Here is a 23,765-nt window from a genome sequence, read left to right on the forward strand (position 1 = left end):
GAGAAGTGCCTGTACGTTGTTTGTTCCCATAGACGCAGAGGTGTGTTTTAACTCCACACAAGCCCAGTTCCTCAACCCCTCTCATCTCTCACTCTAGGCTATGCTCAGTTTTCATTTAGTTTTCATCTATCAGGCCTTAGAAGTGCAATTTCCTGTTATTTTTTTCTTGATATATTTATATAAATATATATATATATATATATATATAAAGCGCTGTCTCTGCGATCGTCAACTTATTAGCCACTGGCCCATATTTGCAGTAAACACAGAGACAATTTTGCCTGGGTAAATGCAGTCAGTGCCCATTCAGACTGAATAATGCATGCTCAGCTCGACACATGCATTAAAAAAAAAAAATAAAAAAAAAAAAACATGCACGGGAAAAAGTGAGACAATCTTTTCCTGAGTCTAATTAAAAAGCGAGATATGTTTGGTTGGAGGGATGGAGGGAGCGGAGAGACACATCAAAGGAGAGATCGAAATGTGACTCAGTGAGGCTCCCTGACAGCAGGAGTCTTCAGATGGAAGACAAGAGAACCGCTAAGAGGTGGCAGGGACTTCATTTATTCCGCCACGTGAAACACTCGCAGGCACGACGCTGCTCCAAACAAATCAATCCCGCAAATTGTTGTTTGATTTCTCCTATTCATCTCCATCTGTAAATGAACACCGCAAGGTCCTCTCGTGCACGTCCCTTTCATACGGAGAGAGTTAATGCAAATCATGACTGGCTGGTGGACGTTTTTTTTTTTTTTTTTTTTTTTTTTTTTCCCGCCTCCAACAACTGCATATGTGAAGATTTCATTAGGATGCACGGCTCCTGTAAGATGTCGGCAGGAGGCCTGGTCCAATGCAGAGAGCGGAGCCGGGCGGGGCTTCTCCAAAATGCTTTGCAGGGCCAATTCATTCGGAAACTCGACCCGTGAATCTACACATTAGGTATCGACCGGGGTAAAAGAAGCATTTTTGAAGAAGACGGCGGTTAAAGGTGGCAGGAGGCGGTGATGGCATTAGAAATAGCATTACTGCAGGAGCTATAAGTGTTATTCATTCACCGCTGCTTAGAAAAACAAGGCCCCTCAGAGGGTTTTCATGTCCGATTGATTGCTTTTTGTAGCAGCCGAAGATGGAAATGAGTGAGATGAGTGGATGGGAAGTCGTTTTTCTGACAAGGAGAGCCAAGGCGAGGCACTCTTTGTGAAAAAAAAACCCACCAAGTTTTAAAAAATAAGTCAATTAATTCATAAAATAAATGCTTTCATCGGGGGCACAGCATTCAAACAGAGCGCTCAAGTCAAACTCCGGATTCCCAAATGGCCGCTAGCCACCTACAAGTGGTACGGTGCGGCCACAGCCACTTTAAACTTTTATTAAGAGTGTGTGAAGGTGCTTTCATACCTGCCGTGTTTGGTCCGGTTGCATCGACGCCTGATACGGACCCAAACAACCAGACTGTTTGTGGTGTGAACATGATCCGATACAGATTCAACTGAGCAACAAGAAGTTTTGCGTTTTTGGGTGGAAGCAGCTGCCAGTTAACAACATAAGAAACAAAATGAATCATGGGACGAAATACGCTGCTTTCGAGAGAGAGGGGTAAAAAAAAAAAAAAAAAAAAAAAAAAACGGTCTTAGAAGAAACTAATTTTCTTTCTCCACCCCTCAGCTTCACAATATTTGTCTGACCCTCACCATTTCATGAGGTCATGGCTCCTACATGGCTTATTTTGATTTCGAATCTTAAGAGTTGCATCATTTTCTTTTTCTTTTTTCTTTTTTTTTTTTTTTTTTGCTGCGTGAAACCAAACCAAACCAGATAAACAATGCAACCAACTATCAGCTACTCCCCTGATTTGAACCAAAGCAAATTAAAATGTTCTCCTGATATACCCTCTCTCTCATCTCTGTTCTCCGGCTGTGTGGGGAGTTAACAGCAGGAACGGAGCTCAGCGGGCTCTTCTTTATTCGTGATTTTAAAGAGCAACGGCGTCGGGCTTAGAAGCCCCTCGTAGCCGGTCTCGTGTTTTCCAGTTTCCGACCTAGTCATACATATCCAATTTGATTTTTGCCTCTTTGGTGCCACTCTGCAGCGGCACTCTCCTCACTCCTCATCTCTGCCTTCTTGATGTTATGTAGATCAGGAAACGCCTCGCGTCCCGTGGAGGGTCGCATCTCTTCACTGTCATCTGTTTCTCATTCTCTTTGTTTGGCACTGTGGGGGATTCCTTCACCTCCGCGCGACCGACCGCCCATTCTGTCCTTATCTGTCGGCTGACCTCTCCTCTGTATGATCCTGACAGCTCTTCAATGCGGCGATACAAAGACCCTACAACCACTTCACCGTGTTTCATGCACTCCTATTCATTCCTTTTCAGTGTTCCCTTTCATCTCCAGCCACTCACCTGTTTCCTTATCTCCCTTGTTTCTTCCGGCCCCTATCTGATCTCAGCCTTTCTGATTTAACCTTTCAGCTTTTGGCGAGAGGTACTGTCTTCTGATTGATTGACTTATTCCCTCCCCGGTTGCTTTGACTGCTATGTATTCAGGACTGTCCCCCCCAAAATCCCAGACTTCTTAACAGCTATTCTTCCTCCATGAATAACAAGTATCATTTTCTGTCAGCCGGTGTCTCGGCTTCGCTCGCACCCGTCGGGATAAATCCCACAGCATGTTGCGATATCGGATTTCACCTCACATCTCAGCCGCGATAGGCCACCGAAAGCAGCGCCGCATTTGATCAGTATTTCCCGGCAATATATGTGTCTGTTTTCGTAATCATCTCCCACCGTCGTAATTTCATCCGTCTCTTCAGCACCCACCTGCCTCAAGTCAATATCTTATTTTAAGATGAATATCCTATTTCATGCATGAGGAAACAAAAGGAATGGGGATTTTTAAAGTAAATTTACCAAGTTATAGTAAGTTACCAGTGCACAGTGTGGCTCCCCGCTTTCCTGCTGTTGTATAATTAGTTGTCACTCCTGTAGTCAGTGCCACAAGAGGCGGTTTGAGTGCTGTGAAGAGGACCAACAACCGCGGCCACCCGTAGAGAACAAAGACCTTGCCGAAAAACAAGTCATTTAGCTTCTTTGGTTTTGTTTTAGTTTCTTTTCCCCGTGACTGCACAGTACTTATTACCTTGATATATGCACGGGGATAAGTGGCTGGAAAAGCGCAGGAGGGGGGGGGGGCGGCTCTTGCTGCTGCACAAACAGCGAGCACGGTGAGAAAAAAGCATCGCGGCCCGTGTCCAGCGGTGCCAAAGTGACGGGAGGTGAGTGTTGGGAGCTGAGGGAGGTCTCCCGCACACACCACGGCTTATGCTTTTGATAGGTAAAGCGTGCTGTTAGCTGCAGCTGGCGGGAAGGAATGGAAGAGGATGAAACTGAGAGGAGGAAAAAAAATAGGCGTTTATCTCTGGTTAGCGCTACTTGTGTGTGGACGGAGCTTTTTTTTACGCTTGTTTTGAGGTGGAGTTGAGCTTGAATAGATGCACCTTCATTCATTTTTTTTTTCCCTTCTTTCATGAGAGTTTGCACATTTGATTTGAAGTGGAGCAAAATACGTGTTTAATGCATTTCTTAACAGCATAAACACAGAGCAGATGGACAATGCACTATTCACCTCTGCTATTTGCTTTTTTGTGATTTGCTTAATGGATCTTTAGCCCATTCTATAGGTTGTATTGATCTTATAGGCAAGCAACCGGTCGTGAACACACACATACACACACAGATCATTACTATTATCCGGTCGAGTGGTTCATCTCCCAGTCACAGGTACTGAAATCGCACAGCAGTCGTAATCAGACAAAAAAAACAACAAAAAAAACACATTTTCTGAAACAGACGGTAAGATTTTTTGACTATCAGACTTGACTTTGACATCTTCGTTGCAACTTTTTCACACTGCAGCTGATGCCAGTCAGTTGTTCATCTTTATTTAATATGTAAGTATAGTGCAGTTCCATATTTTGCTCCAGGCGCCGGTCTTGTCAGCCAGTTTTGGGGCGGGACTGGGACTCGGCTTCAAGATGTGGTGGACGGGCTCGACCCTGCTCCAAAGTTTTTTAGTTGCTGAACTCCATGAATTTTGCACCGACTGCTGCAGCCCACTTTCTCCGACTTTCCAGAGTCGGGCCGCGGCTCTGAGAATTCCCGTTTCTTGCAATCTGCAGGCCTGCGCCGTCTGCAGGTGACGCCGAAAAGGGATTTCTACTCGCAGAAGACATTTCGTTGAATTTTCTTGACAAGGCTAATATCAGTTGTAGACCGGAAAATGACTACCCTTCTCAATTTTCAGACTCATCCTTCACAACACTTGAGCATCACTTAACACTCAGGCTGGCAGGCATAATGCCATTATAGACATGAATGCATCATTATTGTATTATCTTAAAGGTGCACTATGCACTATGAGGAGGGATGGGCTGGAAGACTCATTTTTGGGGTGATACCACTAGAAAGGTGATGTTGCTCGGTGCAACCTACGAACAACATCAGCCCCTTTTCCACTGCAGGGCTTAATCATTATTCATACATCTTCGTTTTCCCCAGAGCAACAATAATTCCACTCCTTTCTTATCTTGTTGCCTCCATCGATGATTTAAAAAAACAGCCCCATCCACCTTGTGTTATAGACGTGCATAGTTAGCCCTGCTGGCCCGGTTCAGGCCTCCTGTGGCTGGGGAGGGTACCAGTGAAGATTTCTCATTATATCAGGATTATTATGTCAAAGGAACCGGAGCCTCAGCCCTATCCGGCGCCGTAGCTCCAGCCACCTGAGAGAGAGAGAGAGAGAGAGAGAGAGAGAGAGAGAGAGAGAGGCGAGCGCTCTGCAGCTCCGCACCATCAGGAAGCTCCGGGCACAGTACCGTTTCAAAAGTCACCCAGAGACTTTTGGGGGCTTTAAGCAAAAGTTTTAATAAGACGCCTCAGTATGAAGTCTTCACATACCAACTTTAGTCGGCGTCTGCGGCCCTGACGACAGCAGCCAGCGCCACCTTCGACTGGCTGGAGGGCATGTTGACACGGGGCGCGATAGCAATCATTTTTAACAGCGTCGCCCGGGGGGCATTAGCCAGAGCCACTGAGATAAAGACGCGTTGCCCGAAGACACATCAGCAGACTTGATTATGCGCTCGGCAGCTCGGTTTGTCTGTTTTAGCGTTCTCCAATTTTGATGCGTCGCCTGTTGCTGCTGCTTGTCGGCGGTGTCACGATTTATTATTCCAGATCCGCGGCAGATACAGCGTTTAAAAGCCCTTCCGGTTTTCGGGACCATTTGGGTCCGCTCGGCTGTTTCCCAAGGACCCACTGTGCACAAATTTTAATGAAAGCTGGCATAACCGCTCGAGTGTTCATTTGAGATTGGTGGCAGGGTGGTCAATATTATGGATGAAAGCACCTAATCAGTTAGGCCTGTGGCTTCTCCGGCAGCGCGGGGTACAGCTGTCCCTTTATCTCGCTCAGCCTGCCACCGTCGGAGGCACGGATCCGGCTCCAGCTCTTGATGGTGCCGTATTAATCATAAGTCTCCAAATAAACACCATTAGACAAATGCAATAATAGCGTCTCAACACGTACCGCCTCACAGTGTTCAGCCACTATTAATTAGCATCATCATCCCCAATTGTTTACTTGTCGTGAAAGCTCATTTAATTAGGTAACTTCAGATGGAGGATCCAAATATTATGGATAGATTATAACAAGATCAATGTCAAACAGCTCCTGCAGTGGCTTAAGGCGGCTTAGCGCGGTAGGACAAGCATCAATAACATTTATATGTAAATAGATACAATTATCTGTTTTAATCATCACTCGCTATTCACGAGGCTGCGAAGAAAGGGGCACTTGTTCCTTTAATTCTGTCAAAGTGCCAGGAGTGTGAAGAGCACAAAGCAACAGAGAAAGACATGTGCTACCGAGCCAAAAAAAAAAAAAAAAATCCTTCACTCCCGGAAATGGCTGTAAAATAACACCCACTTACTCACAGCTTCCTCATAAAAGATTCTATGAGTTATCACTAAATGGCTAGACACTGATGGCATTTCAGTTTTTTTTTTTTTTTTTTTTTTTCCCCCTCTCTTCGTCAAGGAACACCAAGGTTATCTGGGTCTATTTTAGAATGAATGAGGGCTGACGCTTCTCCACAACTCCCATTAAAGAGAAAGGCGTCGACAAAGAATCCACATTAGTCATGAATCCGAGTAGGCGCTGCTTTTAATTCTACAGCCTCTCTCTCGCTATCATGCCGCACATTATCATTAGAACTAAAAATAAAGACTCCCATTCGGTGGCCGGCACTTTCTCATCGCCGCCTCTCCTAAATTGCACATTTTGTTTCCTGATGCCGCCACACGTATGCGCACTATAGATGACAAATTAGGTTTTCTGAGTGTCCAGTGTCCATTCATCCCTGCCCCTGTGGTCCGCAGGGTCAGACTTTGCTGTGGGTTTTCTTCCTGAGAAGTCACAAAGTCGGCCCCTTTACTTGACTGGAAAAAGCCTGTCGCCGCAGCATGGTGCACACAGGAGCTGCAACACAAAATCCCTAATCAATAACGAGGAAACAAAGATCCTCAGCCCCAGAGGCCCCTGGTGGGAAGACGTCAAGTGTAATGCCAAGCCAGTCGCCTCAGCCCTGCTGTCTGGCTGCTTCTCCCCGGGAGGCGGGAGGGAGGGCCGCGTGAACGCCTCAGAGCCCCCCACACACAGACACAGATCTGTCAGCATTATGGATGTGGCCGAGAAGAATAGCGCTTTAGATCGCGGGGACACTGACAGCCGCACAAATGGGGAGTTTTTTTTTTTTTTTGAGAGAGAGCACCTGGCTCGGAAACCACCCTGTCCTCTGTCCTTTGATGTCCTCGCCTCTGCCATGCACATTAGGAGCCGCACCGCCTCAATGAGGGGACGTCGTCCGAATTTGGTCCGGTGTGAATTTATAGTTCACCTTGAATTTAACATGCACATTTTTGCCTGATCAAAGTGTGAGTCTCTGCATGTGTGTGTGTGTGTGTGTGTGTGTGTGTGTGTGTGAGAAGTCAAATTAGACGAGCCGTGCCGCGAGGCCCTCCCCAAACTGCACGAAAGGATGTCAACATTTAGTTTCTGCATTCTGTGTACTTTCAATTAAATGCTAGCAAGCAGTCAGGCTCGACTCGTAATTGCAAAGTCATTAACGGATCTCAGTTGTAATTTTCCAGTTTGTGGTGTCTTCACAAAGCTTGACATTTCTCCTTCATTAAACCGTTTCATCAGCCCGCTTATTAGTAATTGCTTTGTGCCAAAATACCAACGTAATTACGAGAAAACACAGAGTGTAATCATTCACCACCCCAAAAACAAACAAACAAACAAACAAACAGAACAGCAATGACAAAAACAAGTGGGAAAAATAACTAATTTGATAATTGCCTTTCTTTTATATCACACATAAAAGCAAAGATTTAAAATGCTTTGATGCATCCTCACTGACATAAACATATTCAGTGTGTATATTTTGTTTTTTCTTAGGAAACTATCATCTTAAAAACAGAATATTTTCTTCTTTTTAACATATGATTCACACAAATGTCTTGGAAAAAAAGGAGAGATTGTTGATTTTTGAGTGATATTTTTTTTTTTTTCAGTCAGTTTAGCTAGAAATGAGAAATATGAGCAAGAGCCATATTGCCATTGATCCATTTTATTCTCCTGTGCTACCAAAGGGACTGTTTGTACAGCTCCTGTACTTTACAGTTATAATTACTATTGTGGGTCCACATTGAGTTCAAATGGTTTTTTTTTTGATAAAGTAACTGCATGGTGATAATGAAGCGCTCAAGACGCCTGGCTCTTCTTTTCCCTGCAAATCCGCCTCATAGCGCAGGCTTTTCTCCCCCCGGACCCAGACACGATTCCTGGCTGTTGTATTCAGCTCGGATCCCTCGGCTTTCCGCTCCGTCTTTGGTCTCTTAAGTCAAGGAGTCCTGTATTTCACGGCAAGGATAACGGCAGCTTTGTATGATGTTACTTCTGACGTATTGAAGAAGACATCAGATAAATCTGTGCTTATCCTTGTTAGCAATTCGCAGACTCCGAGAAGCTCTGCTCCCGTCAAAAACACCACCGGTCAAGCGGGTGGCGCTGGGTAAGCCGGAGGGACTTGGTGTTTGAGTGGCTCCTCCGGCTCCACAAGTGGACAAACGCCTCCTGTTGCACCGTTTTGATGCAAATGTCACGCAGTGCTTTTGTAGCATTGATATCATGTCTGTTTTGAATATGGAAAATGAACTGATTTGTTGTCACCACCGCATCACAAATTGAGAGGCAAGTTCCAAAATGACTGATGTTATTAGACTATTTATTTATGGATTATCAAGATCTGATTTGACCAGTTCCCAGGGTGGTGAACACACTGCAAAAACACAAAATCTTACCAAGATTATTTGTCTTATTTCAAGTCAAAAATGTCTTATTTCTAGTCAAAATATCTCATTACACTTAAAATAAGACATGATCACCTCAGAAGTAAATTGTTTTTAGACAATTTTCACTTGTTTCAAGTAAAAATTCACGTGAAACAAGTGAAAATTTGCTTGTTTCATTGGCAAAATTTGCCAGTGGAAAAAGTGAAAATTCACTTCAAATAAGTGAAAATTAGCTAGAAACAAGAAACAAATTTTGCCAATGAAACAAGCAAATTTTCACTTGTTTCAAGCAAATTTTCACTTGAAACAAGAGACAATTGTCTAAAAACAAGTTACTTCTGAGGTGATCATGTCTTATTTTAAGTGTAATGAGATATTTTGACTAGAAATAAGACATTTTTGACTTGAAATAAGACAAATAATCTTGGTAAGATTTTGAGTTTTTGCAGTGCACTGCAAGGCAACTGGAAATTTTCAAAGATAATTGAGTTCCTGAGAAAAAAAAAATAAAATAAAATCCAAGTCATAAAAATACAGGCCAGTGTCAATTGATGGCAAAAGAGACAAATGCAAGTTTATAGGTTATTTAAAACAGCAAAAAAAAGCTACTTTTGTTACAGGGTCAATGGTGTTATTACCTCTGAAAAAAAAAATGCAATACATGAGAAACTGTGTTTAAGACAAGCAGGCACTCAGCGTTCATGTCATATTGAAAGAAGCACATAAACCGCATGGCTTCAATGTGAACTCTTGGATCACGTTGTAATATGAAAGGCCTCATTGAAAGGCCTCATGTACAGCAAAGGAAAAATAACACCGGAAGATTCCCTGTGTTGTTTATTAGCCGCAGTTTATGACCCCGAGTGGTTCAAAGCCCACTAAAATATTCCCATGTACCCCGCTGGGGAGAGGCTGACGTGAATGGTATTTGCAGTCAGCGGCTCGTATTTACAGGAAATCGGATGTGACATGAACGCAGCGTCAGTGCTTCCTGAAGCCACGGTGGTAAATGTTAATCCAGCCTCAATCTGCATTAACCATGGGTAAATTAATCTGCTGTGTTAGTTTGTTATAGTTAATATCAACTGTTCACGTTATTTGGTATTCTGATTTATTAATTCAGCTGTAAACACGTGGTTTGTCATAATTCCTTTGGTTGGTACTGTACATTTTTTGAGTATTTGTACTTTACTTTACTTTTTTGGGAAACGTTTGACTTTGACTCCCTTTCATTTCAAAGACAAATATTGCACTTCTGACTCCACTACAGTTTCTATGAAGGTTGTTGTAACCCGTCACTTTTAAGCATAACTTTGAAGGTCAGCTGTTTTATTTATTCATTTTTTTTTTTTTATTCTAAAATGTAATTGGCCACACAGGAAACAACCAATCACAGCACCTGCCCTCAGTTGGGTTTGATGTAAAAGTTGAAGTTGGTCGTCCAGCTTCAAGACGTCCTCTTTCAGAACGAACCTGTTGCTTTTTGTTGGCTCTGTAAATGCACTGTGAAAATAATGCAGCAATGTGTTGATATTTAAAAAAGAAAATGTACTCTTTAATACACAAAGGCAGAATGAGTAGGAGTAGGCTTTGTCCGCTCTCGCTACATTTCCTTTCTTCTGCCTCTGGGATTTCCGAAGCTTCCCATTGGATGTGGTGCTATCAATCTGGCACCACGCTGCGCTGTGATTGGCTGGGAGCTGCACACCCACTGCCCAAAGGCCGACACCCACAAGAGTCCTGAGGGATTATTTTTATATGAGTGCATACATGTTTTTTTTTTTAGGGAAATCCTGCTCATTCTGCCTTAAAGTATTTATAAAATGAAGTACTCCATTATGTTAACTCAAGTAAAAATCTGAGTATCCTTCCCTTGTAGTGCAGTAATATTTGACCAGCAGTATCTGCACTTTGACTCAGGTTTGTGTTCTTTGTCCGCCACTGCATCCAGTCCTGAGTCCTGTGAAGTCTTGAGGTGCAGATAAGACACTTTCGGTGCCAGCGAGCTTCCATCTCTCTCTATCGCACACATACACACACACACACACACACACACACACACACATGCACAAGGGCAAAGCGAGGTGAGCTGCCCCACCGGGTCCACATGGTACTTCACACTCTGCCAGCATAATGACATGGCATGGGCTCTTGCCATAGCCAGCGTCTGTCCATCAGGCTCCCCAGAGCGAGCCGTTTAAAATGGATCTAGGTCACAGTGGGATCCCCTCTGTCCGCCCTGTGGAACCTGGAAGCATTTTATTCATTTGGGACAGAAGTGCTTGCATTATTACGGCCGATCCGCATGACACACTTAAGTGATACCTCCTGCATTATGTATAACGCTTAGCAGGTATGTTTCCTCACACGGCGTCGAGGTACTGCTGAGCGCTGTGTCAAATGGATTCATGACACCTCGCTTTAAATGATAATACATGCTACGTTAAACACTGATATCCGGAAAAGAAAAAAAAAAAAATCCAAAGAAATCTGCTCCACTTTCTCGGACTGTGGCAACAACAGTTTAAGGCTTTGAAACATCAGCCGCTGTGAGGCAAAGTGGGAGCTCTCGCTGCACAAATACTCCTTTGCATCCCATGATATGAAAAACCAAATCACACTAACCGGGTTGTTATGTAACGCCAAGAACACTCAGCAGTGGTTTGGGAGACATGCACACAAGCTGCAGGCTGTGTTTTCCTAATGTTTTCCTGACATTGTTTTCACTCATGGGTTTATATTGATGTATATTCACAGTGGGTTTTTTTTTTCCCTTTCAACCATGAAGAAATCATATGCTTTAAGATGCATGTTCACAGATATGCGTAGGGGGTGGATAGCTACAAGTGATGGCAACTCCAACCTATGACTCAGCTCACTTCATGGTAATATAAGAGCCTTCACGGACACTCCAGTGTCTAGTGTCTAATGTCAGAAGCCCTCCAGGCAGGAGGCATCATAGCTGCACATCCCTGCCCACATCTCTCAGTGCAATCACGCCCTCAGGTTTGCTTTGGAGAAGAGTGGAAAAGAGTTGACTTTGCTGCAAACACCAGTCACATGGACTCAAAAGTCGCTTGTTTTTAACGAGTGGAGTTTTAGCAACATGTCATCCAGCCAGGTTAGAGATTCAGCTGAGCATGATGGACTTGTCACTGTGTTGTAATTTATCTTCTCTGGTGCTAATATCACTTAAGGACAAATGAAGAAATTGCTGAATACATGTGACGGTCCACATGGTTTAATCTCAGTTCATTTTTCAACCTCTGTCTGAATAAACCCTCATAACCGACTGTGTTTTTGGGGCTGTTTGTTCTAATTAGCTCAGTTCACAGTTCACTTCTAAGACCACCAGGACTCATATTTCCACGTGTCCTTTGACTTGGTTATTTCACTGCAAAGAAATCTACATCTCAGCTACACCAGGATCATTATTGACTCATTTTTCTTAAAGATGAGTCAAAAATCTGCCGGTGGGATGAGATAATCCCACCTGGCTCTGATGCTTTTTCACTTGTTTTATGATTTTGTTTCTGTGAACAAGTATAAATATGTTGAAACATGGCACAATAAGGCTGATCAGCCTACTGCTATCAAGACGATTCAAAAAGTTCTTGACTAAAGTTTAGTAGCACTGGAGATAAGTGCGATTATCTGATCTCACTGGTAGATTTTTACCATGTTTCTAAGAAAAACAAGGTTTTTAAGACTGAATATGAAACTAAATGGCTTGTTAAGGTGGAGGTTTTTGCAGTGTAGGTGTTTGAAAGCTCTCGTTCTCCCAGGACCAAAAACACCTACGGGAGAAAGTTCTCCAAACTCCAAACGAGCATGCTCGCTGCCCTCTGACTGCCTTCATTTTAGCCCATTCGTCAGAAAACAGCTTTTGTCTGGTTTGACCGCTCAGTGTCCCTGGGCTGATTCATGACAGGGTCGGTTTATATCAGTCAAGAAAACTCCAGAAAAACCTGAAGTGGAAAAACTGGAGCATGCAGATCACAAGGTGAAGAATGCTTTACAAATGAAAAAACACCCTTTACATATTAAAGATGCGAAACAACAAATCATCAATGGCAGGAGTTTGAAGAATGATGGGTCACACTTAAAACCAGCAAAAGGATCAGTGAACAATGAATACAATATGCATTAAGTATCATCAGTGCAACACTTATTAGATCCAAGCAATCCCCAAAAATCAACTTGGAACCAAACAAAACCAAACATAAAGACCAACAAAAAAAAAGTGAAGTTCCTCATTTCTCTTGTAAATAAGCACCACCACATGACCGCCTCAGTTTGCTTTACTGATTCGAGACCGGCTCCTTGTGAGAGCACCAGACTCCACAGATTTGCTGGCTGGAGCGCATGGATTTTCTTTACTTCGGGGTACATTCATAGATCGGAGAGTCCTGGGACCCGATTGTGCCTTTGTAGTTAACTCAGCTACCTCACCGCAGCTACTCTGGGGCTTCTCCTGAGAAACTAAAGGATGTCTTTTTTATGATGTTTACTCAGCTTAGTGCCAGATTTACCTTTAGAGCTGTTTCGGCGCTAATGACCGTGCAGCATCTGCAATACCATCCAAATATTGTACATTAAGTGGATAATTGGATCACACACATGCAAGCCCTGTCTCGGAGTTTGGCTAAAGGAAAATCAAATTAGCGAGGTTATTACCCCCAGTAAACTTTTGAACCTCGGTTTAAAACTAGCGGTACATTTTTATGTGTGGAATTTATGGGGTGGGTGGTTTCTCAGCTGTTAAAATTGAGGCTTCTGCAATTACACAAATAGTAAAAGGCTGTTATTTATTTGGTGCAAAGCTGCTTTCATTTAGAGTTCATACCAGGGTAATTTAGCTGAGCTGTCTGTAGTCAGTATAATTGGTCCCTTGATCAAACCTGTGATTGGGAAGCAAAGTACAGCTGCAGGGAGAGCGGACTAAAGCCTTGTTTTATAGTTGTAACTGTGCTATTTGGGTACTTAAGACCATTTACCGGAGGATGTCTTTGTGTTCATTATTTTCCTGTATTGAATATCAGTTCAACTGATGTTAACAAGGAGCTCCACCGACATCCTGCAGATGAATCTTTACACCGCCAAGACATTTCCCTTCCAACTTGCCTTGTCCACATGCAGGATCTGCTCAAGAGTCAAATTAAATTCCTGTTAGAAATGTCACTTCCGCCCATTGGGAAGGCAACATAATTGAAAGACAGGCACTGGGCTTTGACAAAATAAGAACACAACCTGCTGTCTTTCAACTCCAAGCTTTCTAAAGAGCTCATTTGAGTCTTTCCAGGTATCAGTGCCCTGATTTTCATTGTCTTTAGCACTTTAATAGGATGATAGATGAACGCATTTAAATGCAAATAAGGCACAGCAATCAAATATTCCCACTTTATTGCATTTGCTGTTGAGGAAAGCTGTGCTGTGTGACACTGAACTAGGCATAATTGAATAAAGGGAATATTTTCACTCTGAAATGATCCAAACTCCTATGGCTGCCCACCGACGGAGGTCTCCTATTGTGTTGTTGCTTTGTTCTTTAATCATTTTAGTGCAAAAACAACACAGCGTGATATCACTAACATCAAATGACTCGTTGATGCTGACCCTTCTAACTATAGCAGAGATGGATTACCCTGAGGTGTATTTGTTTCCATGTCCCATGTTAAAAGACTATAATCAATCACTTTAGCAAAGTAATGCTCTGCTGTGATTTGTCAAAAGAAGAAATACACACACACACACACACACAGAGCTGAGCAGTGACAGTGTTTACTGCTCACTTCAGACAGACAGGCTGAATCAAAGCAGCTCATATCTCTGGACATAGAACCACCGGCTGGATTTAGCATGGCAAAGCCAACTGATACCATACCGGCGTCCAGGACGATGCGATCTCTCCGGAGCGCTGCGCCGGAGAGAAGGCTTACTTTAAAGTCAAGGTCAAGGACTAAATATACTGTGTGCAAAAGGAGAGAGTAACAGCTCCATGTCAAGCCAAGTTATTTCTTGCCATCAAATCGTGTTGATTTTGAATGTCAACTTTTTTTTTTTTTTTTTTTTTGTTATTCTCACAATAGGTAATCAGCATGATTATCAACACAGCCACCTGGATCTGACCGCCCTCACACCTAAACTGGGTAAGTATACGCAATTATGAACTATTACACAGACATATTACACATGACATTTTGGATTAACTATCTGGTACACTGCCAATTCTGTGTAAATGAACATCATGTGCCACTAGATCTCACCATGTCTTTATCAGTATTCTTGTACAGTACCAGTGGCAAAAACCAACTCCATGCACCAAAGTTTAGGGAAGATTTCCGAGATGGTGATTGGATATGACTTGTTTAGTGGTGCCAAAATGATATATGAAGAGCCTCTAGATTGGGAAGGAAGCCAAGAGATTCTTCCCCAGATCTGACTGAAATGATAGACTATTTCCAATTGCAAGGACAGAAGTATTTCCTTTAGAGGGAAATTAAAATGCGGCAAAATGATAAAGAAGGCCTTGAGGAAAATGAAAAACAAAAACGCATGACAATCAAAGGATTATCTCCCGCAGTTTGCTGAAGTTATTGAAAAACCAATTACTGTTATTGCACCCCATCTATTTTGCTAAATGTGATTTTTAAGTGAAAGGAGAGCAACGTTTAGCGTGGAATGACTGCATGGCCACACCGCTGAAATTGCAGCGAAACACTGTGTAATTAAAGGAATCAGCCTTTACTTGTTCCTAGACTCCTTTCCACGACTGCAAACATTGCAGAGGCCAATGTTTTTTATCAGTGTTTTCAGGGTAGCGCTAAGAGCTTGTCATTGAATCATTGTACAAACTTTTTCAACATTAATGGAGCACTGCAGTCTACATCCTGTCAATGCTTCTGCACCTCTTCAACAGAATGGTCCTTTCAGCGGGGAAATGGGTTTCAAAAGTACTTCCAGCACCAAATAAAACCCTTCAAATAGACCTTTTGAAGTCTATTTAGTTTTAGACGTGGATTGTGGCTGTGATGCATTATGCAGGAGAACAGTTGCGACTTTGGTTGTGTTAACCCTTGGCGATGCTCGCAACTTTGGTTGTTGAGCAGCGGCAACCTCTAGCGTTGGTTTACCGTGCTGGTGGGGTGAAAACGTTTCTGCTCAAATTGTGTGTTATTGATCCTCTCTCTTTCACTTGGATTTGTTAGCCCACAGAACATTGAGATACGGTAAGTAATACACATACACTTGGTGTTTATGTGTATCTTATTCTTGTCCTCTCATGTTTTCTTACATATATTTATACATACATATATATATAAATATTGTATATCGTCTGTGTTCATAATAGTGTAGCTCTGCACTGGGGGTCATGGCAAGAAGACTTTTCTGTTCTTTCTTTCTTTCTTCTATTTTTCAGCGTCTTTACTTTTTCTTTTTCATAGCTCTGTTTGCTGGATGATGTGTGCTTTTTGCACGCACAAAATTGTACACTTACACTGCAATCCGTGACCTTTTGTCCGATCTCAAAATCTCTTATTATATGCCTTAATCCACTCGTTTCTCCTTCACTCCACCTATCTGGCTCACCCGCTATCCTCCCTACAACCCACACACACACACACACTCTCCCAAACTCAGCTAATGTCTCCCCTTGACACCTTATATTCCTTGGTGTTGTGTGTCCCTGCCCTCCCTACACTCGCCCAACCCTATTTTTCAGTCCACCACCAGAATCCCCGCTCCGCCCCACCCACCCCATCGCCTCTGCTTGCGCCTTTTGACCCATGACTAGGTGTCCCGTATACTGTAGCCGCAGGAGCTCCTCACGGTGCAGCGAACCATAATGGTGCCACACATACCACTGACAGCCATAAATGTGAACTGTCACTCAGGCGCACTCCATGACCGACCATGTGTTTCTGGAAGAGCCGGTTTGAAGAGCTGATTTTGGCGGAGGACAGTTAACAGAGCCAGCTCCCGACTCTTCCTCCTCTCCCGAACGCTCTGTAAGGGATTTGGGACTGGTGCCATCATAGAGGTCCAGTGGAAAATCACCTGGGTCCAAATAATGGTGAAATATATGACAACCAGGCTAATAAATTAAAAAAATAAATTTAAAAAAAGTGCCTGGAAAGATAGTTGTGGTGTGGAATGATCCATGCAGTAAAATTTTAAGGACAAATTAAGTGATGTGAAGTCCAATTATGTAGATTTTCTTGCAAATTTATGTTATTACACCTTAAATGGTCTTGTCCTTAGTCCTTGCCCATTTAATCCAAACCCCAATTCCAAGGCAAAGGAAAAAAAAAAAAAAAAACACAGGAAAGGACATCATGTCACTGAGCCCAAAATAAAACCTTGTGTGGAAACTAGGTAATTTGTTAATTATTGGTAATTTGTCATATTGTTAACGAGCTCACATGATATATATATTGGTTTTTGTTACTTTATTTTTGGATGTGGCTTCGATTGACATCATGCCAGCTTTATGCTATGCTGTATGCAGCCTGTGGACAGAAACCTGATGTTTTGCCAACAATAACTAACACGGAAATTGGATTGGATGAAAAAAAACATTAGTGTGCATTATGTAATAATGGTTTAGTGGGATTTTCTAGCCTGTTTCTCTGACTTTATGGCACCAAAGTTAGACGCCGATGCAAATTTGAAATGCTGACGTTATGACATAATGCACTTTCCTGCTTATAGCTATACGTCCTTACTACTAATTTAACACAGCAACAGTGATGTTATTATGCAACTACAAGCCGGTGCTGGTGCTAATGTCTGCTAGATAGCCCTAATTAGCCAGCGTGCAAATGTCACTGATGCCAGCTTGGAGAGTTTGTGGTAACATTTAGCAGCTTTTCACACGATCTGCCTCCCTTGTCTCTCCTGCTAGAGACCCCCGGTGCATGAGCTCCAGCTTTCTGTCTGATGGTTGACTGATTGTGCACTGATTGCGCTGCAACCTCTTCCGTCTCCCCTGCAGAGAGACCTCAGCGGATGAACAACATCCTGACCTCGGCCACAGAGCCCTACGACCTGTCCCTCTCCAGATCCTTCCAGAACCTCAGTCACCTACCGCCCTCCTACGAGCTGGCCATGAAGTCTGACTTAAGTAAATACTCGTCCTCTCTCCACAAATTAAGTAGGTGGTCCGTCGTTAGAAATCCACCGTCGTCTTTTGCTTGATCGCTTGCCCGGACATTGGCAAAAAAAAAAAAAAAAAAAAAAAAAACAGGCGGAAAATGAGATTGCCCAGCGCTTTGAAGGACTGCCACATGCACCATGACCGGTCTGGTGTCATAGTAGCATCTGAATAGGAATGTCCATTACAGAGACATGCATCGTGATAAGTATTTACACACTCTGGCAGCTCAACATGCAGACTGCTCTGACTTTTTCACCTCTCAGTGGAATAAACTTGTCCTTAAAATGCATGACCATACGTCAGAGCTGCCATACCCATTCCCCTCACCTCCATCTATCAGCCCATTGACTGACACCTAATTGGTGTGTAATTTGGTTCCATCTGCGGCCCATGTCATGTTGCTAATGTCTCTTAATGACATATTAACAGCCATTACTCCAGCTGAATGGCCCCTATATGCCAACAAGATGGTGGTTTAATGTCCCAGCAATGCTATCTGGGTCAGCTTCATTATCTTCATTCTGATATTTTCAGCACAATGATGATGTGGCTGTGTGACATTGTCTTTCTCATGACAGTTGCATGGTCTGTGGTCGCCTGCTTATTTGCAATTAGGTGCACGTGTTATGCTGCAGCTGTAGCCCCTCCTTCCTTCCCTCCGTCCTCCCTTCCTTCCTTCCTTCCTTCCTTCCCTCCTACCCTTCATCTAGCTGCAGTAGAGATGAATCCTGGTGTTCTGTTGCAGCTTTGTCTGTCATTTCCAGCATAATCAAGGAGCGCAAATGTGTTACGTGAGCAACGCTATGCTGATTTTTCAACTTGAGTCCTTTGTTAGAATGTATTGACCAAGCTACCCTTTTTAAGTAAAACTGAACATCTTTTTGAATATATTTGGCTTACCATAGACTCTAGGATAAGCCAAATATATCCAAAAGGCTTAAAGGATTGTTAAAAAATATATTTATATAGCAGAGGCCTGCACTATTTCTTACCTTGGAGGATCCTCATAAGCTCAGTGACAAGCTCAAATTGACACGGAGCTCCACAGGGTCTTGCAAACACGCTCAAACTAAATCTTTTAGCAAACAAGAAAAAATAAATTTAATATGATGCCTTTTTAGGGAATAACTAAATGAATATGACCCACGAGAGGCCATCCATTTTTCAAACATCAGTTTTAAAGAGGAACCTTTTTTCTAAGAAGCTTAGAAGTCTGAATTTAAGTGCAGGACTCTTTTTTTGGGGCGGTGTTCCTCTGGTCCTGATGTTGGAGCATGAAAAATATAACTCCGTGAACTGCTCGACACATTCTCCTACACAACTTTTTCTCTGACTTTACTCACATGCATGCTTTAATGTGCTTTACAGGCATGTTTTGATATGGTAAGGCAATGAATATGTGCTGCTAAGTGTGCCATCATGTTTTTGCCTTCTTGTCAGCCTAAATACAGAAAAACTAAAACAAAAATACTATAAGCCACATTCTCTACTTGCTGTTGCACTATATTGTATTTTTTTTAACAGATTCATTGACTGTGAATCTGTGATAAAAAAAAAAAAATGATGATGATAATTATCTTAAAATATTTTCTTGAGAAAAATTATTCCCCAATGAAAACACTGCAGAGCCCTATATCTCACATATCAACTTGTGTTCTTGTGCTCAAACTGTAATTAGTAGGAATTAGTTGAACACATTGCAGCTGTTTTGAAATTCCCTGCTTGCAGCTCTTGCACTGTTATAGCCAGATTGTAGCGTTTGTGTGCTTGTTACCGCCTCTTTCAGGGCTGCGGTGAACACACGTGAAACTGCCACACACTGTCCTTGAGTCTTTTGAAAAGGTTTCACACTGGGAGAATACTTCATGCGATGTGTTATTGATCCCCCTCCATTGTATCATTGTGATGAGGAAACATGCAACAGCGCAGTGTCCTTTCAATGCATTTGACGTTCCTTTATACGTTTGCCTTTTCTCTCCCTTATCAACTCAGGGCTTTGCTCTTATCTCGCTGAACCCTTGTACACACACAGAAAATCATAGAGATGAATCACGGCGAACTACAAAGAGGATTTCAGTTTGAGACAGCACCCATACACCCCGCAGAATTTGTCAAACACGCAAGTCCTCCCTTGAAGAACATTCTTCCCCTCTTAAGTGCCTAAAAAAATATGTGCACATTGTAGGTTCGAGCCTGGACGAGGTCATTGGAAACAGGCCCAAAAGTAATATAATTAGTTGCTTTTTAATGAAACCATCTGGAGAGATGATGACTAAATCAGATTAGTAAAGTTAATTTGGCATTTTAAATGCATGTTCTTGCATGTGTGTGGCGAGCCTCTTCCTCTTTCATCCTGTCTGTCCTTCAGTGATGTCTAAGAGGCAGAGATGGAGGACACTACTCTAAAATAACCTGCTCAGCTCCTCAAAGGAGGAAAGAGGAGTCTTACTTGGCTCTGTCTTCTTCCTTCTTAATCACCCTAAAAGGGATTACAACACCCCTCAGAACAAACGAGCCTCCTTAATCCTCCCAACGAGAAAAAGCAAAATGATATTGCTCCGTTTCCCCCTTTACTTTAACCACGCCTCTTCCAAATCCTCTCTAAAGATCACTTCATAATTGATGTTTCACCAGTTTCACAAGTGTTTGTGCATCATATGATTACAGCCCTTTCTCCTCTGGGCTGCCTATTGCGATCAATAGCTGACACATAAATATCCTTGCTGTATTGAATCTAATCTAGGAGAGTGGGAGCTGGGGTTTAATTAGCTGCTGTTGGCAATTTCCTCTGTTTGTAGTTCCACCCCACGTTTGGGACCCTTTGGCCTCTTGCAATCATGCTAATTGTAAAGTGCTACATTTTATCAGTGCCGCAGAAGCGAGAGATCAAGCAGCAGGCATAGCCCCATTTAAATCATTTCGTAGTCACTTAAACCATAAACACTGTAACACAGTCATCAAAACACATCATCCAAATTCAGTCCTTAGCTCGAGTGGCTGCGAAAGGCAACTTAACAGGAAGTGCATTTAGAGATCGCTGTCAAGCCCAGGAACCCTCAATCAAAACGATCATTTCAACATACAACACAAAACAGCATCGAAAACAGTGCATTACCATTTTCCTGCATAATCTCCACGAGTATTTCACAGTAAAAGCATACTTGAGATTGACCTATCAGTGGAGCTGTGGGGCATGGCTTGTCGATTTTATGCTTGTAGCCTCTGGTTGAGTTTGGTTGACATTTTCTACCGTAATGTCACATCTAAACTAACCCTTGGGGTGGGGAGATGCTAGAGCCCATTGCCACAGGCCAAAGTTGGGCTTCCTTCATTAGTAATGCACCAAGCCGGGGAGATGAAACCCCTTATGGAGGGACAATAAGGTGACCTTCTGTATCCAGGCATGACATCTCTCCCAGGGAGATAGTGTTGCACAGGCATCCAGACAGAAACAACTCCCATCCTCCCTCTCCACAAGTCAGTGAAGCATAGTGTGGTCCTAATATGGCCATTCGACCTCTGTGTTCGTCAGTAATTAACTACCACCGAGGTAACGACCCCTCAGCTGTAACACTTCATCAAATCGGTTCCCGGGCGCCATCCCCTCTGTGCGCCACCTTGCCAAAAACAGGTAGACTGCCTCTAAACGTTTACAGTTATGAGGTGATTTCCGCTTGTGGCTAATACCAGCGTAATGACTTTACCATCAGGAGCACGTTGGCACACATCACATTCCGGTAGAAGAAATAAACGATTTCTTAGGCATTGAGGCAGCACTGGCAGCTGAATTGCTCGGGATTGCAGCAGGCTGACAGTCCTCTCCAGGCAGAAGGACAGCTATGCTGATGAGAGTCATCGGTTCCCCCGTGGAACAAAAAGGGCAGCACATTTCAATGGTTTGAATAGCATTCTCAAATTGCTGATGTGTGTTCATAGGCGTTATCGCGCTGGCCCCTCAACAGCAGCCGGGTACAGAATATTCAAAACGGAGAATAACGTGTCAAAATTTATCGTCGGCCCGCTATTCATCCTCTCCCTCTCAGCGGCTGTGTTTGCATCCATGGACAAATCAGCCATTAACCGGGTGACTCAAGTTTGCAGGTTCTGTGCTGACCCATGAAGAATTCATAAATTGGTTTGACCCATGTAAGCTCATACTCTGATTACAGCTACGATGCCTGGCTTACTTCCATAATAAACAGGTTATGGGAGCATGCAAACATCCTAATGTATTTTGTGCAGACTCAGACTCGAACAGCATAATTGGTACATTTTAATATATTTTTTTTAAAAAAAGCATAGTTTTTAATGGGTGTCCCATTTTATCCGAGTATGGGACACCACAGGACAGGAATATTCTGATAACTGGTTTATTCATCGGCAGGTATACCCATTGGCAGCATATGAGAGATACATGGAAACTTTTTACCCTAAAAATGAGAACCCAAAGAGAATTTTCTCCCTAAAATACTGTTGGATATCTTAAACGCTGTTGGAGTGGTATCTTTCATTCTTGGGTCCATGCTGTCTTTTGTTTCTGTGGATAACTGGCCAACATGCCATCACAGGGGAACATTTTTTCATCTATCTAAAAGATCAACAGTAAACACCGGGTGTTAGGATCAGTCCCTCAGAATCAAAGAGCAAGGATTTCTTTCCAGATTCACCATTTTGCGCCAGTGTTCAACAATCTTACGGGGGGAAATCCATCGCTTAAGAGACAGAGATGCCAATTTCTCCAGTGGCAGTGGATTTGATTGGCAATAACGCAATGCCGCCACAGAAGATGTTGTGATTTATCCCAGGATTCACCAGCTAATTGGCTATTAGTTATATTTATATTCTCCTACAGCGCAACTATCTTTGAAAGCAACAAATTCAGACCCATTTTCAAGGAAACCAAATGAAGAATTAGTTAGACAGGTTGACGGAAAGTCGGTACACAGAAATGTGATATAAATATTTTATCACTATGTAAGTATGTATCTAACAGCGTAAGAATGTCCGAGGGTGAAGTAAAACCGATATTCTGTTGATGTGAACACAGACGGTCTTGTTCTCATTATCTCTCTGTCTTTTTTGCTGCCCCACAAAAGGTGATAAGGACATAGACGAGTACTACGCAAGGAAGCACCTTCTGCCTGACTTTGGGGCCGGGGACCCACCCACATGGTGAAGCTGAGCGCAGACCCCCAGCAGCAGCGGCAGCGTCCACGCCGCGTCCAGAGGGCCATGTCCCAGGACCACGTGCTGTCTCCTCCCAGGACGCCGCGGCGTGGCGACTACGGCCTGTCCTCGTACGGCGAAATGGCGGCCGCCGCGTACGGAAGCAGCCGCCACCTCTCGGAGGAGCAGCTGCTGTCGGCGGACCGCCTCCACTCCCAGGACCCCTTGTTGCTGTCCCCGGCGATGCGGCGCGACAAGTTCCGGGAGAAGGCCATGGCACGGGCGATGTCTCACGCCGACATGTTGTTGCCCACCACGCCCGTCATGGACCGCCACAAGATGACCAAGATGCACTCTCATCCCAGTGCCTCTAGCGACTCCTACAATACGCTAACGGTCAACCACCAGGTGACCACCTCCAAGAGGCAGGCGTTTGCCTCCCGACGAACACACACGGTGGACCACCTACAGTACATCCCCGGCCACCACCATAACTATCGCACTGCCAGTAAGAACGAGGTAACTGTTTAACCCCGACGTGGCTGGCCAAAGGATTGCTGTGACAAACCACCGAGAGATCAGCAGAAAACTCCAAAATCAGCAGGTTTCTTAAGCAGAGGTGTTAGGTCTTCTTTTTAACGTAACCTCCCACATTTAAACTCTTCTTGCTTTTTAGCACAAGCTTCCTGTGTCATCCCGATTTTGGGTCAGCGTAACTAGAATCAACACTGGCAAAGACATATGTACTTTCCTCTCTTAGAGCAACATAAGGGCTTTGCACGTTGACACATAAGGAATGCTTCATGTCAGAGGTTTGACCGAGAGAAGAAAATATTTTTTAAACTGGACATGGGACTGGAAGGGAATTGTATCAACCTTTATAAATACTATAAATATACTATATTTACTATTTGTATTTTCAGTCCTTGTTATAGCTTTAGAGAATCTCATTGAACTTGGCTAATGTAAGCACTTCAAGCGGTGCCTCTTAAAAATTTGTCCCATTTCAACAATGAAGTGGATTTGTGGG

At 43.3% G+C, this 23,765-nt stretch overlaps 1 protein-coding gene across 1 annotated transcript in view; it reads left to right on the forward strand.

Moving 5' to 3' along the window:
* The window catches only part of LOC115364033 (protein shisa-6), an 82,472-nt gene extending 58,924 nt beyond the window's left edge, over positions 1–23,548 (forward strand). The window contains 5 exon segments of the mRNA XM_074933721.1: positions 14,502–14,561; positions 15,621–15,641; positions 17,408–17,536; positions 22,666–22,716; positions 22,719–23,548. Coding sequence (XP_074789822.1) covers positions 14,502–14,561; positions 15,621–15,641; positions 17,408–17,536; positions 22,666–22,716; positions 22,719–23,266 — 809 coding nt within the window. The 3' untranslated portion in view covers positions 23,267–23,548.
* The last annotated feature ends 217 nt before the right edge of the window (positions 23,549–23,765 follow it).

The sequence above is a fragment of the Myripristis murdjan genome, chromosome 8 (assembly GCF_902150065.1).
Source record: "Myripristis murdjan chromosome 8, fMyrMur1.1, whole genome shotgun sequence".
In the NCBI taxonomy this organism is placed as follows: Eukaryota; Metazoa; Chordata; class Actinopteri; order Holocentriformes; family Holocentridae; genus Myripristis; species Myripristis murdjan.